This window comes from Manis pentadactyla, chromosome 11 (genome assembly GCF_030020395.1).
Source record: "Manis pentadactyla isolate mManPen7 chromosome 11, mManPen7.hap1, whole genome shotgun sequence".
NCBI classification, from domain to species: domain Eukaryota; kingdom Metazoa; phylum Chordata; class Mammalia; order Pholidota; family Manidae; genus Manis; species Manis pentadactyla.
This window is the reverse complement of record NC_080029.1, coordinates 83038603-83055291: the sequence shown is the minus strand read 5'-3', so window position 1 is coordinate 83055291 and position 16689 is coordinate 83038603. Positions and strand designations below refer to the sequence as shown.

General features: G+C 42.2%; 1 protein-coding gene across 5 annotated transcripts in view; it reads right to left on the bottom strand.

Moving 5' to 3' along the window:
* Positions 1 to 16689, bottom strand: part of AVEN (apoptosis and caspase activation inhibitor) — a 246445-nt gene that overhangs the window by 62136 nt on the left and 167620 nt on the right. For all 5 annotated transcript variants that reach the window (XR_005025244.2, XR_005025245.2, XM_036887602.2 and 2 more), the window contains 3 exons: positions 8744 to 8814; positions 3269 to 3364; positions 231 to 576 (listed from right to left, as the gene is read on the bottom strand). Coding sequence is in view for 3 of the 5 variants with exons in the window: in XM_036887602.2 (XP_036743497.2) it covers positions 231 to 576; positions 3269 to 3364; positions 8744 to 8814 (513 nt within the window). In the remaining 2 variants the exon portion in view is untranslated. The remainder of the gene's footprint in view (positions 1 to 230; positions 577 to 3268; positions 3365 to 8743; positions 8815 to 16689) is intronic.

Below are 16689 nucleotides of genomic sequence, written 5' to 3'. Positions count from 1 at the left end.
ATTGCAATCGAGCAGGCAGCAGTGTTGGAAGCTTGACAGATCGAGTGAGAGGAACGCTATCAGAAAGGTCAGGTCAGGGGGAAACAGAGATTGAGCACAGAAATAGTTGTCAGTGGACAACGCCAGATCGATGTCAGACACCGATGGAGACATGTATCGATATGATGGGGCTGCTCGCCCAAAAACACCCGATTCAAGAAAATGGATAGGGAATACGACGAAAGCCATACCTGTTTCTTCTTGAGCCACATCGCCATCTTTCTCAGATTCCAGGCTCTGAGATGTCTGGTCTGGCGAGACGTTACCTCCCTCTTTTATAGGTGCATCTAAACTAAGCAGCAGATCTAGTTCTTCTTCCAGGTGGTCTGCTGCCAGCTGCAGTGGGGAAGCGGGTTTCTGAGACCCCTGTGAAGGACCCGGTCTTGGGCTGTCCTGACCGAGGTACACAGGGCTGCTGGCAGACTTCAGCTCAGAGACGGACCCCTTTCCTCGGGGCCCTTTTAACTGCATCCCTCGTCCCTTGCCTTCATCATTTCTTGTTGGTTTCACCTGAGGAAGCTCTAAAGGCAGGGTAGTCTAAAAGAGAAACAAAATAATGGAGTTAAAACTGTGAGTCCTGCCCTATTTGCTTAGGCGGAAACAAAAGTGAAGGAAGCCATCGAACTGTGTGGAATAGGAAGACAGGAAGTTCACAGTGTCTCCTGTTCAGGCCCCACCCCTGCACTCTTCCTTACTGAGGGGGGAGGTAAATGTGGGGGACCTCACTGAAACATGACAGGGCTGCAGCTCCCAGTCTCCCCAGCACAGCTCCATGCTAACTAACGCAGAGCTGAAATCCAAAGGGCCCTGTCTTCCTGTGACTGGCCAGAGAACTGACCGTACCATATACTCTCTGAACGTCTGTTTGAATCCTTGATGAGACAAGCAGCTATAAAAGGAACTGAGAATTAGCAAGTCAGAGCTCTTCTCTGAGGGCAGAAATTCACCAAGCAAAGAAGTCTTAGCAACACTGAATAAAAAATGCCAGACATGAAAGAAAACATAATACTTGATTACATTTGTTAAGTCCAGATGGTGGCTTTAGGGAAGTAGTGACTTGGAGACAGGGAGAGGTAGCCTCTGGGGTGCTGGCTACATTCTGATTCTCAATCTGGATGCTGATTCCAGGGTTATAAATACTTGTGCTTTTCTGTATGTTATAATTTAATAAAAGTTAAGTTCCCCAGATGACTGTCACATAGCGCTAAGGCTGAGAACCACTGTTTTGGAAGAAGGCCTGGGACCTGGGTGGGTAGGTTCAGAATGAGGTTCAAGTCCTAGTAGAGGCTTTTGCCCCTTTATTTGCACATTGAAGCATTCCAAGCAGCTCCAGTGTGCAGGGTGAAGCTAGGATGCCGTCCTCTAGTCTAATTCTGGGATCACTGGGTCTAGAATTGCTTAGCTCCCCAGGTGATTCTAATGGGCAGAGTTGGGAATATCTGCTTTATATCATGGGAAGAGAAGAGATTTTAAATGACTTAAGTCAGGTTTCCAGAGTTACTTCCATTACTTTATACCTTTATTGTAAGGCCTGCCCCAGACACACCTTCCTTCACTTCAAATGCTCACAGCACTCCTGGTGTCCTGAGGCCCTGTCACCTCATCTCCGTGTTCCCCTCATGTATTAGGGTAGTCATTCCTCACTGTGTGGAACCAAACCAAGCCTGTCAGAACCTGGAACATCTCTGGACACCCAGAAGGAAAAGCAGCACTCTCCTAGTCACCAAGAGAGCCCCACACACCCCCAGACATTCCTGAAGAAGCCTCGGGGTGATTCCCCATCAGAAGCAAAGGCCACCCCTAACTCCCCATCCCCTCTCTGTCCCCCAGCCCAGAGTTCCACTTGCTGCCCTACATGTGACCAGTAAGTACAGCCAAAGCACGGGTAGGTGACCAAGTCGTGGCTGTGCTCCCCTCAGCAGCATGCTGAGAGGCAGACACAGCTGACCATCTGAGTTGCTGGGATTCTATTCACAGTCAGCACTGCCCAGGGGTTCACTTTTTTAGAAAGTTCAATTGAACCATCATTAAATTTGAAGTTCCTTATAGTGTATAGTCTGTGGGCCCTCTTTCCCAGTCAATTCATCAATTGCCACCTCCCAAGTTTTGAACTACAAATCTCTATATCCATTTGACTAATATCTCCACTTTGATGTCTCAGAGCCATGATGTCCAAACCTTGCCCTGAGTTGCACAAGCTGGAAAACTTGGAATAATTCCTTGTCTGCTCTCTCTCCATTTCCAGTATTTCCCCAAGTCCTGTCAATCTTACTTTTGAAGTGCCTCCCAGTAAAGTCCACTTCTCAGCCATCTCAGCCATCATTGCCTAGTTCAAGCTACAGTCTTACTCACCTGCCCTCCTCTCTTCTCGCATCTATTCCCTTCTGCATGTGCAGATTTACCCATAAACACATGCACCCCAATTCCACATCCACTCTCCATTTTACAGCCAGGATGTTCTTTGTTAGTATTGTTAATCAGACCTAACTGGGTGTTCTTATACTTTGGACCATAGCTTATCTGTCACTTCTTCGGGAAAGCCATTCCTAAACATACCAAAGTAGATCAGGTTCACTGTTATATTTTCTCAGAGCACACCGCTGAAATTTTCCAGCGATGGCTAGCTCTTAGGTAAAAAATACTGGCATCACCAGATGTGGCCCCTTGCCCTGGAAAAAAGGAACTTACACTGAAAAATACATACAGGGTGTACTTAGGGAAGACAATGGAGGGCAACAAGAAAGTGGGAAACTCAGTATGTGTTTCAGCCTTTCCCTAGTCATGTACTCAGCACCTGAATTCTCAGCCTTTCCCTAGTCATGTACTCAGCACCTGAATTCTGTGGTCAAAACCAGGACTTACCATATTTTGATATTTGATCAGCATCCGCATCTCCCAGTAGATTAAGCTCCATAAGAGCAGGAATCAAGCCTGTCTACTCACCACTGTGTCCTTAGTGCCTAACACAGAGCCTAGCACATAAATATTTTGAGTAAAATACCAGCCAGACTTTGTATTTTTACATTTCATTCAGTTCTATTACATTTGAATACTTTAAAAATCATTTCATTCTCCCTTAAAACTTTACAAAATGCTACCTGATATACAATGCTCAACTTTATAAAAGGAAAAATCTGAGTCTCAGACATCCTGCAGAGGGACATTTTTCACGCTTTTCTTTTTCTGCCCTAATCCACACCAGCTTGAAGACTGCTGTCAGGGTTTTTACCTGGACCGATTCAGCAGCAACGTTGAGTCGGAGTGAAAGAGGCAGTTCTTGAAGGGCTCGAACCAGTGATTCACAGTCCACATAAAATGCTGAATTCTGTTAAAAATATATATATATATTTTTTTATGTATGGCCTTTTAGAAATAAAAGAAGATAATAGAAGAAGTAACTGTAAATAACTGTGCAGTGGAGTTCCTTTTAGCTGGGACTAAGTCAGATCGTGAGTCATGCTCGATCTGGTTATCATCTCCGTCATCTCTGCTTTAAGAGGAACAAAACCAAACCCAGGCCCTTGAGCCACAGCTCACGCTGTCAGAGCGGCAGCAGGACAGGGGCCACCCCCACGTCAGAGCTGCACGGTAACCTGGAGACTGTGCACGCTCTTGGAATTACTGGAAAATTGAAAGAAAAATAAGCATTTAATGAAATGTAAGTGGACACCTCCCTCAATTCAGATGGTTGGCCTTTTGAGGGGGGAGAGTGTTGCTGTCTAGGCAGTGAGATGGGGCTGACAGGCACTGCCAGTGGAGCCCGGGTCTCACACACCTCTCTTCCAACCAGAAAGCAGACAATAGAAACTTACCCTCTGGCCGGCAGCACTCTGTGGGGACAGTACTGAAAGCTTCCTTTGACTCCCTTCCCCTCAGAGAACTCAAGTCATACCCATGAAATGACCTCACAAATTGACAGTATTTGAGAAAACATTCCAGATTATCACATGGCTTAGTAACAGTATAATAGCTACTTCTAGGTGCCCTGGCCACCAGAGAGAAGGAAAAAAACTTAAAGGTCATCACAATGATCTCATATTAGGCACGTTTCCCACTGACCAAGGATGGTCACTGGTCCAGCTAGAACCACATCTCATTCTAAAATCACTGGCTTCAACTTAGAAGAAAACCCAAGGGGTGTCTAGTCTAATCTCCATCCCACTGCAGGACTGTCTCAGGAAGATGGATTTATAATAATGACTGGACATGGGGGATCATTCCTGGTGCAAACGAAGAGAGCCAGGACACCAAATCCAGAACCACTCCAACCGGTAATCCCCTCAATAGCAGTACATGGCCATTGAGAGAAATGCGTGTGGCTTTTTAACTGCCCTTCTGAAATTTTCTGGCGATGGCTAGCTCTTAGATAAAAAATACTGGCAGCACCAAATATGGCCCCTTGCCCTGGAAAAAAGGAACTTACACTGAAAAATACAGTGTACTTAGGAAAGACGATGGAGGGCAAAAAGAAAGTGGGAAACTCAGTATGTGTCCAGGCCTTTCCCTAGTCATGTACTCAGCACCTGAATTCTGTGGTCAAAACCAGCATGGCCAAGTCTGTCTCCAAGTTTAGAGAAACTCTCTCAACCCAGTAGAAAGGTGTGATTCTGGATGCTTAACGCATGGATAAATCACCACGTTGCAAACTGGAAATCTCAGCCTTCCCCCAGCCAACATGTCTTCAGAGTCACACATGTAGACCCCCTTCTTTCAGCCTATAAAGGTGCAAAAACTTCACCTCTGCAAGGCCTGCCAATGATTTCTGTTGCTTTCTTAGCTCTGCAGAGAAGGACCACTGAGATAGGTAGGGTCTGGCTAAAAGCACCCGAACTTCCTCAGCCCTCTTTTGCATCGTGTACAACATGATACAAGTTGTATCATAAACAATGTAAAGTTTGGGAGACTACACAAAGATGCAGGGGATGGCCAGCCTGTGCTCAGGAACCATGCTCTGAATGAGGAACATACAGCTGGGTCTGCTACTGGAATGTCTCCTTCCCCCACATTCGTAATTCCCTCCAGTCATCCAAGGCCCACATGACATCACACGGCCTCCATGGTACCATCAAGACACTTCAGACCACCACGGTGATTTCTCGTCTCCTTGCAGGAGTCCTGGAGGCTACTACCTGTCATCAAACACCACCTTGTAAGAGACCTTCCTTTCTTCATAACCAATTTATCCCCTAAAGGGCTAAAGCTAAAGCTGAAGGCCTTAGATACAAAGTGAGCTGAAGTGAATGGCTGTATTAGTAAAGTGTTGAATTTTAAAATAGATTTAATTGGAACAATAACCATGAATTAGCCTTTTGCTACATATTTTAATATAATTGCTAGGTTATTTTTGCCTGGAGAATTCAGTCCCCATATCCACGTGGCCAACTGATGGTCACTGGAGTATGCAGCCTGGCAGGCAACACCCTGACGTCTTCTTTCCTGTATACACTGAGGCCGGCAGAGGGAAGCGAGCCTTGACTCTTAGAATAAAGTCCCTCTACCCCACTTCTCTGCTGTTAGTGTGCACAGAACTCGATATGGGTCATCAGAATCGAATCCTGAAGGTTCCCCTTTGTCCAAGAACTTTAACAGACTCTCAGCCTCATTATCTGTGTAAAGGTACACTATTTGGTGAGAAAAGAGCCTGCTACAAACCCCACTTGGTAGCTAAAGAAAAAAATAGCCTTTAACCAGACGACCACATCTCTCTCAGGAGCTACAGCACACACTGTCGATATGCATTTGGGACTCAGGGACCACATGTACACTGCACAGAAGTGCCGGAGTCAGCCAATACTTGGGAAGAAGCTGGAGAGCTTTTCAAGATACAGACTCTCAAGCCTTTCTCAGAACTGGACTCTCGGGGTGGGGAGGAGAGGGCAGGAGTCTATACCTTTAGAATCCAGGCATTCAGGAACCACTGCATATCACCCAACACTGGCAGTTGCTCAAGGAAGCTCTACTGAGTAGTCACAATATGTCAACAAAAATGAAAAATGGAGTGGGGGAAAAAAAAGCTTCAGGTGGTTCTAAAAATTAATAGATCTGTTTTTCACCCCAACACCTCCCACCCCTTCCCTCCTCACATGTCCCACACTGTCTAAAGGATAGATTTGAGAAGCCCACTCATGGGTCTAAGGGACCAACTCCCTTGTGGTGATGGAGGCTGACACAGCCACAGTGGGGACCCTGGCTACCAGGCCGCAGCCCCTGCACCCCCCACAGGAGCCACAGGAAACAGAGGCAAGTCAGAGCCCCGGTCCTGGGCCCCTCTCCTGTCAGGACGCAGGAGGGCCTCTACTGGGTCCCACCGCCACACTCCCTGCCCTGCTTTCTCCTCTGTATCGTCTTGTGTCCCTGGGGAGGACAAGAACAAAATTACATATATATACAAATTCTTGTCATTCTTTCTCTGACAAGTAGCAAAAAGGGAACCTAGTAGAGAGCTAAGTGGAACACAAAAACCATTTTGATGGGGAAATGAATTCATATTTGGATATATCCTAACAATACTTCAACTCAAAATATTCAAAATCAAATTTGCCTTCTCTCGCCCTGTTAACACCCCCGCCGCTCACCTAGTCATCAAACCAGACCACTTAGCACCCCTGAAAATCCTTCTGTCCCCGCGCTTCGAGTCTCATTAGCGACCACCCCTGGTCCTCTGCTGAAGTCCCATCTATCAGTGACCATCTTTCACCCCTGCCTTGTGCCATCCAGCCCTCAGCCCATCCCATTTGCCCAACATGACAGCCTTCTGTGGTTTCCCTGCTCCCAGCCTTGCATCTCTTCAACCCTTCCTTCCCAACAGCACCGAGGTCAAATCTGACCACATCCCTTTTCTTGCTAAACAAAACTATTGTTGACTAATAATAGTAATTATAAGAGTTAGTTTTGAGTGTTCTGTGCGTATCAGGAACTGCATTAGAGGGCTCTGACTTACAGCTAATTTAATCCCATTACAACTCCAAGTTATATTATTAGATCCATTTTATGTATGAGAAAAACAAGAGAAGGTAAGAAGTTTGCCCAAGTCGTGGAGCAGGATTCACACCGGTTGTCTCTCTGAAGCCTGTGCACTCACCCACATGCTAAATTGCCCCCAGAGGGAAATGAAGACCAGACTGCTGGTACTAACAGGGCCCACCCTCTGGGCACAGCCTCCCCCTCTGGGGCGCCACACTCCTGACTCAGCACAGCCTGGTTTCCCAGATCTCCTCATCGCTCTCCTGTTGTGGACCTAGAAGGGCCTTCCAGAGTCATACTCATACCCAAGGCCCACAAAGAAAAAAAAAGCGACCTTTTTCCCACGCAGTGCTCTCGATCACTTCCAGCCCAGAGGAGCACTCTCTCACAATATGATGTTACGTCATTTATTATGCAACTTACTTTATGTTGCCTTCTTTTTCATTTATTGCATGAACATTTACTGATTATCTACTCTATGTCAGCCACTGTGTAAGGTAAGGGGCCGAGGGTGATGAACAAGCATGGTCTTACTCATCTCTGAATATTCTACATCTAATAAAATACCTAGTAAACAAGTGCTCAGTGTTGTGATGAATGAAGAACTTTAGAATCATTTGAAACTCTCAGCATGACTGAAATACTGTCTGAGAGCCACCATGGTCCAGAAGGACCCGCACTGCAGGCTGCCTGGTGTTGGCTGGGTTTCCTTGATGATCTCAGTTGGTCTGTTTTCACCCTGTCCTAGAATTCTCAACTGTACCTCAGGTATATGCCTGAACAAACTCAAAGGAAGACATATATTTTTAATTCCCAACTTTCTCTGTACTCTATAGACTCTTTGTATTACCAGTCATTTTACAAGTAACTTCCCTCCCCTCAGTCTGTAGGATAAGTCAGTGTCCATCCCAAACAACTCAACCTAACACCAGCCCAGAGGTAAAGCGAATCCCCCACAGCGCATGTACCGAGCTGGCAGCAGAACAGGGGGGTGGCACCTGGCTTCTGGCTGTCAGGTCTGCCGCTCCGCCGCCCCTCTGAAGCTGTGGGCAGATCTGCAATCACTGTACCAGACAATATGCCACAGCCCCTGAGTCGGGGAGGCATATGACAAGCCACCAGCCACCACTGATTCTCCGTGCATTTTAAAAGGGTGAGAATACCTGACACTCCTCATATGGAGAGAATCAGTGAAATCCTGCTCAGAAAATAGTCAGAACTCCTTGGGAAGAAAATGTGGCTTGAGCACAAAGCAAATGAAGTGTTTGGGCTTTATGGATTTACTGAAAGACTTCTGATATTTGTTCTCATTTGATGGCTTTATTCTCCTCATTATAGAAGAGTTATTTAAAGCTATAAAAGTTAAGGATTTTCTCACCTAACACCAAAAACAATGTGGGAGGAAAGAAATTAACGTTCAATACTAAGGAGAATTTTTACAGATATAGAAAAAGAAGAAAGGCGAAATGGCAAAGTAGTCCACTCAAAATCATGACTATAAACTTTCTGTCTTGCAACCTAGACCATATGAGTAATTCACACAGATGGCCAGGTATAAAGGTGTACTCTGGCTTCAAGGACCTGTCTAAGTTAACCTCCCTGAAAGTTTACTGAACAATTTAGGTAACTGAGACTAAACATAAATTACTACACTCTTTAAAATCTCCACAATAATGAAAAAGGTGTTAGTGTGCAGCCTTGAGAAGAGCTAATCCACATTCAAAACAATCCTTCATCTTACCTGTTTTGGACATGAAGTTTCACCATCCCACTCTTTCTCCTCAGCAAATCGGAATTGTGAGAAGGAGTCCCCTAGGAATAGAAAAACAGAATTTTATGCAAAAGCCAAAGGAAAACACTCAGTTCTCTAAATTTCCCTTTTGGAGTAAGAGGCCATTTCTGAAGAGGTTACCATCCCAAATTCATTGATACCATTCAGTAGAAGGTCCTGGCTTCCACATCCTCGCACAGCGATCTCTGCACAGTGGGGACTGAGAATACTTTTGGCAACCTCATCCACTGTTTTATTCAACTCACAGTAAGCTACCATCCCACATGCTTCTTGAGACACAACTACATAGTTCAGGTCTACAGACATGGCCACCTACCCATATTTTCCATATTATCATCTCATCTGCTTAATGTATGCTGGAAACCTATATTTATGATTTGAGGTGTGAGCCCAGTGGAAAATGAAGGAGAACAGAACTGGAGAGCAATTCTAGACTGATCCACTCTGTGACAGGTGTAAAATATCTCTGAAGCAAGGATCCTGACCTCAGCCTCACTCCAAAAACCACCTGATTAGAATGTCCAATGCAAAATAAAACTTAGGAGAGTGTGCATTCAATTAATGGGAATCATGGTGCACTGCCCTAAGCTCTTGGAATGAAGGAAAACGAACATGTAAGATCAACATACGCAAGCATGAGAGGTGAGCCTGTACAGCTTAGACCCAAGGCTTATTTGAAAATGTGTATTTACCTGAGTATTTGCATTAAGAATGCCTAATTTATAAATGAAGAATTATTTCTCTGCCTAGCTTTCAGGATCCTCCAAACTGTGGTTCTGCCTCATTCACCCACATTTACTTTCTGTTCCAGAGTCAGCCTCTTTTCATATTACAAGCAGAATTCATATTCCATCCTATTCTCATTTGTTTTTTAATCCTCCCCTCTTCTCTGGAAGATCCACACACTTCTATCAATTCATATCCTATTTATACTTCAAGACTCAGCTATAGGCCCACTTCCTCTTCCCGTGATACCTCTCAGGTGATTTAACCATAGAATCCATTCTTTACTCCTAAATTAAAAGAGTGGGGTGGGGGCGCGGGTAGGAGAAGCGGGGGGAAAGCAAAGGATTTAAAACTAAAGAGATAGACAAAGATAAAATTACAACCTACACCACCCCCGCCATTTCCAAAACACATGGATCAAACATTAACATTTGATAAGATCAAACTGAAGGAAAAAGGACCAAGAATAATACTCATGAGAAAGGGGGAAATTGCTACTCTTAATCATTTGGCAAACCAACCTGATCTCTCAAAAATCATGATATAAAAGACCTGAATAATATGATTAATAAGGTCTTGTAAATGTACGTGGATATATAAGTATGTGTGCATATATGTGTTGTGATTATATGTACAATTTTTGCAGGCATCTGTGCAACACTGCTTTTTAAAAAGGACTATGAAAAGTCCACAAGAAACCTTAATAAATCCTAAAATGTAGCAGTCATACAACCTATACTCACTGGTGGTGAACATTTGTAGTATATATAAGCAAAGATTTCCTACCTCTTGCAGACAAAGAGCTTTTGCAGATCAACCAGAATAAAACCACCTAATATAAAAGCAGGGAAAGGGGCAAGAATAAGAAATATGCATGGGAATATATATATGAAATAAATAATAGATGAATAAATTAAAAGTCAATCTGGTAAATTTTTAAGACTTGTCCAAACAGCTGAATGTCTTGTTCAGTATTATTTTTGGCATTCCCAAACTTCTACTGTTTACTATTATAAATGATCCTATGACTGCACAGGTTATAATAATATATAATGAGCACCCTATAACAGTAGTGCAAACAAGGCATGCTATATGTATTCATTTTTAATATCTGAATATTCACTTTCAAAAACAGGTAAGATTCAAGATTCCAACAATGGCTAAATAGCTTGTTGCAAACCAGTCCTCTTGCTGAGAACAACTAGGAACACTAGGCCAAAACAAAAATCTATTTGCAGACACTGGAGAGCTACGCAGACAATGAGGACGTGAGGGACAAAGGTCTTAGAGAGAAGAGAAGCTCAAGGAGCTAAGTCTAACATTTAGAACTGCTTTTCCCTTTGAGATATTTGTTAATCTCCAAAATGCAAAGAGACTGACAAGCTGAGCATAAAGTAACAAACAGAGATGCTGTGAAGCGGCAGAGAGCTTCGGCTGTTCTCACGGCACTCAGTGGACAGAACTGGAGTTCAGGGCCTGTGGTGAGGAAGTCCTGGAAAACCAAGTCCTTCAGGTGGGACCCCTGATGACTACATCTGAGAAGCTGGAACAAAATAAGACTAGTCCAGCTCTCACAAAGTCTGAGGCAAAGCTGTGCATCAGCTCTATCTCTGGTTCTGCCTACAAGAACCAAAAGTAGGTAATTTTTGGAGGAAAATAATATCAATAGCCTACAAATATCTCTACTATTTTTTATGCACAGTGTCCAAAATTCATTAAAACCACCAGACATATCAGGAGATGAGATCAAGATAATAGAAAGCTGAGAGAGAAGGAAAAAAAGAGAGAGAAATTAGGAAAAGACCCACAGAGGTTCTTGATATTGGAGTTAACAGACATGAATTTGGTTATTTTGCACTGAAAAAATTTCAAGAATAGGAAAAACTGTAAAATCAATGACATCCATGAAGTCATCTTTGATTCATACAAAATATACACATAAAAAATAAAAAGAAAAAAAAGTGAGAGAAGTGAGATACCTAAACATACCTTTTGTTTACAGTACTAGATCTCAAATCAATACAACTTAAAAATCCTAATCAACAAAGCATATGGAGGCTAATTTTGAAATATTGTTAAAGTGACCACTAAAGAATGCTATCCTCTCTAATTCTCTCATCAAATATGAAAGCATACCCAGACTTGTCAAAATTATGAACCCTAGAGTCAGGGGTGCTTCTGGAACATGTTACCAACATTCCTCCTGAATTATGATGACATGCACAAACATAGCAGTGGTACCTCCAAATGTACAGTTTCTATGTGTTACACATCAGACTTTGGGCCACACAGAAGCCATCAAGATCATCTTCAAAAAAAACAGCACAGTTCCTTGACAATGCATTCAGTTCTCCTGCTCTATACACTTGTTGAGAGTTCCTGGGCCCTTATGCTAACATGGTGAATCTGACTGAAAAGTATAAAATGGAAACCAGTAAAAAGCAGTGATAGCCAAATGTTGATGATGACTGAACAAATGTGAAGTATGAATGTCTTAGGACTCATAAGCATTCAAGGTTTTGTTCCCACTCAGAAAATAATTACAGTACAGTATAACGAGCAGACCTAGTAAGCATAAAAGGAGGACAGCACTTTCTTCCTTCTTCTGTTCGGGCCAAACACTGACTTCATGACTTACAAGAGGTTGAGGAACTGCCTTGTTTGTACTTACACAACATCCACAAACAAGAGGGAGGCCCAGCCACTGCCTATTACACAGGTTGCTTGAACAATAGCAACACAAATCCCATAATAGTCTGCCTTACAGAGAAGAATACCAAAATTGCAGGCCTGCTACATCCAATGACTGCATATTAGAAAGGTAATTTATTCACTGAATCTAAGAAAAAGGAGAGGAGAAGGTTTAAACAAAAAGTATGTATTTTAAGAGTTCATATTTTTCTTAAATAATAAAATATCTTATGTCATCTTATTCCAGCAACAATGAAGTTGGGGCAAGTCTTAAAAGCTGAGACATAAGTGATATTGAAATAACTTTGTTATATTTTGAAAATCAATTACATTACTGCCATGTTTCTGGTGGCAAAATTGACAGATTTTTGTCTTTATTTATTTAATTAATTAAAGTATCATTGATGTACCATCTTATGTTGGTGTCAAATATACAACACAGTGGTTCAACAGTTATACATATTATTAAATCCTCACTCCCTCTAGGGCAGTTACTACCAACTTTGTAAACGTTACAGAATCACTGACTATATTCTCCATGCTGTACTACTGTCCCTGTGACCAATTTATGTTGTGATTGTGAACTATTGTGCCCCTTTATTCCCTTCACCCTATGATAGCTTTTTTCAATCAACATAGTATGAAGCAACACAAATGTGAGCAAGTGGACATGCGTGGTGGCAGCAACTTACATCCTGAAAATGTTCGGGAGCAATGGTTCAAGCAGTGCACAATACTTCAGACTTCTGGGACTCCTTCAGTGAAACTAGTGACCATCAAACAAACCCCCACGTCTAGAGTTCTAATGAGGAGATAAGAGGCAACGTAGCCTATCACCTAGTCTTTACCTAGTTGCTATTAGAGGACGAGTCCGCTGGGTAGTGGCACTGCCGTCAGCAGGACACTCCTGCAGAGCCGCCCAGTGGCAGCTTCTCAGCTGAAAGCTACCTGCTGTTCAGTATCACAAACTTGGAGCATGATACAATGACAGCAGGAACAATCTAACAGCAGGTGAGGAATAAAAATGTATATTGTCAAAACTAAAGCTGGCTACTAAACTCTTTTAAAATAAAATTGTAATAGTTGTGTTGAAACTTCAGATTTTTTCCTTGGATTCCAGATGCCCATTTTATGACAGTGATATTTAGCTTCAGCTTCAGCTAAATGTGATTTAACACTTGACCATTTGGCCAAAATGTATATCTGATGTGCCTCCTATATTCAATTAGTGACATTCTGAGGCTGTTTAAAACTAAAGTAGCTTTTGTAATGTACAGCATGGTGGGTGACTAAAGTTAATAATACTGTACTGCATAATTGAAAGTTGCTAAGAGAAATCTTAAACGTTCTCATCAAAAGCAAAAAAAAATTTTGTAAACTATATGGTGATGGATGTTAACTAGACTTATTGTGGTGATCGTTTTGCAGTATCTACAAATACTGAACCATTATGTTGTAGACCTGAAATTAATATGTCAATTATACCTCAATGAAGGAAAAATAAGGTGGTTTTATATGTACTGACACAGAAAGATAACCCATTATCTCAACTGTTACATGAAAAAATCAAGTTTTAGTACAGTAGGAGATCTATACTCACACACATATATGCATACTATGTATACATATAAGGATATATGTATAATCACAAAAATACCAATAATGCACAGAAATAAATTAAAACAATTATAGACCTATTTTAAGAATGATTCTCTCTCAGAGGGTGGAATTGAAGGAGACTTTTCCTTTCTGCATACTGCATTTTCCAGTTGAAATTTCCTTCGTAAGCAACAAGCATGTTACTTTTGGAACTGAGCCAAACAGACGTAAGGAAATCTAGAAAAAAGCTGAAATTTCTTGAGGGCAAAGACCTTCTCAGAATGACTTAAGACAAAACATCCACAGATTTCAGAAGCTGGAATTACAGATGTCATTCACACTAACCCTCATTTTATAGAATAGAACCTTAGGTCTACAAAGGCTCAATGGCCTGACAGAAGCCACATAGCCAGTTAACAGCTAGACACTAACAGCTCTTAGCTCCTAACATTTATTATTATACCTAAAACTAATAAAGCTCTTTCCTCTGTTTCCACTAGACTTCTCAACTGTATGAGTTCTCTAGGACAAAAGTACATAACAAATATTTTATAACATTTGATATACTAATATTTGGTGTGTTGACAGTGTTTGAAGATATGAAAGTCCAAACTCACAGAATTCCTCATTTCAGGAAAAGAATCACTTCAGGGGTTCCTTTAAATAACTACTATAGTCCTTTAAAAAACAAGAGCATTTTTGTAGAACTCTAAATATTCTAATAATGATAGTGTCACTGTACATATGGTACCAAGATTCTTACTCTGCCTAACTTCTCAAACTGACCTAATGCATGTCTTATGATCAGTGACAAAGTGGACACTAAACTTGTTAGAATTCCACAGCACCTTTATGCTTCCAAAAAGCTTACCATCGAGTCATTGATAACAGTTTTGAATTTTAAGCTTACCCTTTTAGCCCCACCAGCAAAGAAGAGCTTTTAGCCCCACCAGCAAAGAAGCACAAGCACCTAACAGAACCATACAGTTCTCCTGGGGAAGCTCAGATGAGATCACATGTGACAATTTTCATCTGGGCAAAGAAAAACCTGCACAGATTCAGATTTGAGAACTCAAATCAGGTGCATATGAAGAGTGAGTGTGAAAGGAAGAAAATGTGCCCCAACCTAGTAACACCCAGTTCCAATAATATGGTAATAGCAATTCCCATAGCTGATGTGTGTCCTGAGTATTTAGATCATTTTCTCATACAATTAGTCCAGACTTTGTGGTGCATCCTTTCAGAAACAGACCCTAGAAAGCAAGAGGCATGTGCCACTAGTTCTGGATGAGGACTCCATTTTAAGCTCCATTTTCTTGGCTCTTCTTTACCATGGTTGCCTTCCTTTATTTCCCCCATAGCCCTGAGAATGTGCCCTCAACCAGGACACCATGCCTCTGGGAAATCACAAATGAACTTTATAGATTGGCAAGTTCACCATCTTCATAAAAAAAAAAAAGAGTATGCCCCAATAGTCCTCACAACAGCCGCTTTAGAAAATGAAATATACCCTCTCTTCTCTTTGAACTTCTCTATTTTCATCTGTGAGATGGCATATTTGGAAAGTCAAGGTAGATCCTTGGTCCACAGGCTGACACAGAACAATCCACAGTTGATCTACAGTTCAATCTATAGGACATAAAACATCTTTGCTACCCCAATTTCTAGCTTCCATGGATGAGCCTTTCTAGGTGCAGATATCAAGCCCTTCAAGATTTACCCTAAAAGAAAGCAACAGCTAACATTTTATCTTTGTGAGCAAGATTATGCAAGCCCTACAGTGATTAATAAAGACATTTGGTTGAGCCAAAAGAACAAGGGAATAAGAAAAATCTCTCCTCCTGCTCAAGGGTGACTTATAATTAGCTTCCTCACCAGGAACGGGGCCCCAAAAGCCCCTGAGCATCAAATATCCACATTAAGCACTACATAATAGGATGTGACTATCTTTCTAATGCCCCTAAAAAGTTGCTTTCCCATCTCCATGGATTATGTAAAATTTGTGTTCTCAAATCTGAATCTGTGCAGGTTTTTCTTTGCCCAGATGAAAATTGTCACATGTGACCTCACCTGAGCTTCCCCAGGAGAACTGTATGGTTCTGTTAGGTGCTTGTGCTTCTTTGCTGGTGGGGCTAAAAGCTCTTCTTTGCTGGTGGGGCTAAAAGGGTAAGCTTAAAATTCACTCAGGGACCATGGAAGGGTTCTAGGCTTTATGACAGCAGGATTATGCTGACATTCTGGAATTTAGAATCTAGCTGTTGTCCCCAAAACTGCTGGCAAATATTCTGTGTTAACTCTGTACCACAGTAGACAATCTAGTAAAATTTCTCATATCAATTATTTTCAGAAACAAGACCAACATCAAGCCCTGGCCCAGAACTCCAAGGAGAGAATAAATGATTAGACAAGGCTGAATAAGTAAGAGGATAGACACAAAGATCAGTCCTCAGATGGACAATGAAGTCAGAAGATCTTCAAACTGATCTGTAGTAAAACAGTGTGTCAGTCAAGACTAGGTCTGCCTGCATGTAGCGAAGACCTGAAAAATCATGGCATAAACAAGATGAAAGGTTGTATCTCTGTCAACAAAATGAAGTGAAGATTCAGGCAGCCAAAGGCTGGTGTGGAGGTGAGGCCCCTTCAGTGCACTGCCCTGCCATTCCCATGGAGGCCCTTCTCACCATGATCCAGGATGACAAGAGCCTGCTATGCCCCTGAAATTCCAGACAGCAAGACAGCAGAAGAGTTGAAGGAAAAGGGGCAAAAGACATGAACCATCATCTGTCAAGTTTTCCCAGAAACCATCACAGAACATTTCTGCATATTTCTCTTTGGGCTAGAACTGAATCATATCATTTCATCAAGCCAAAAGGAATGCA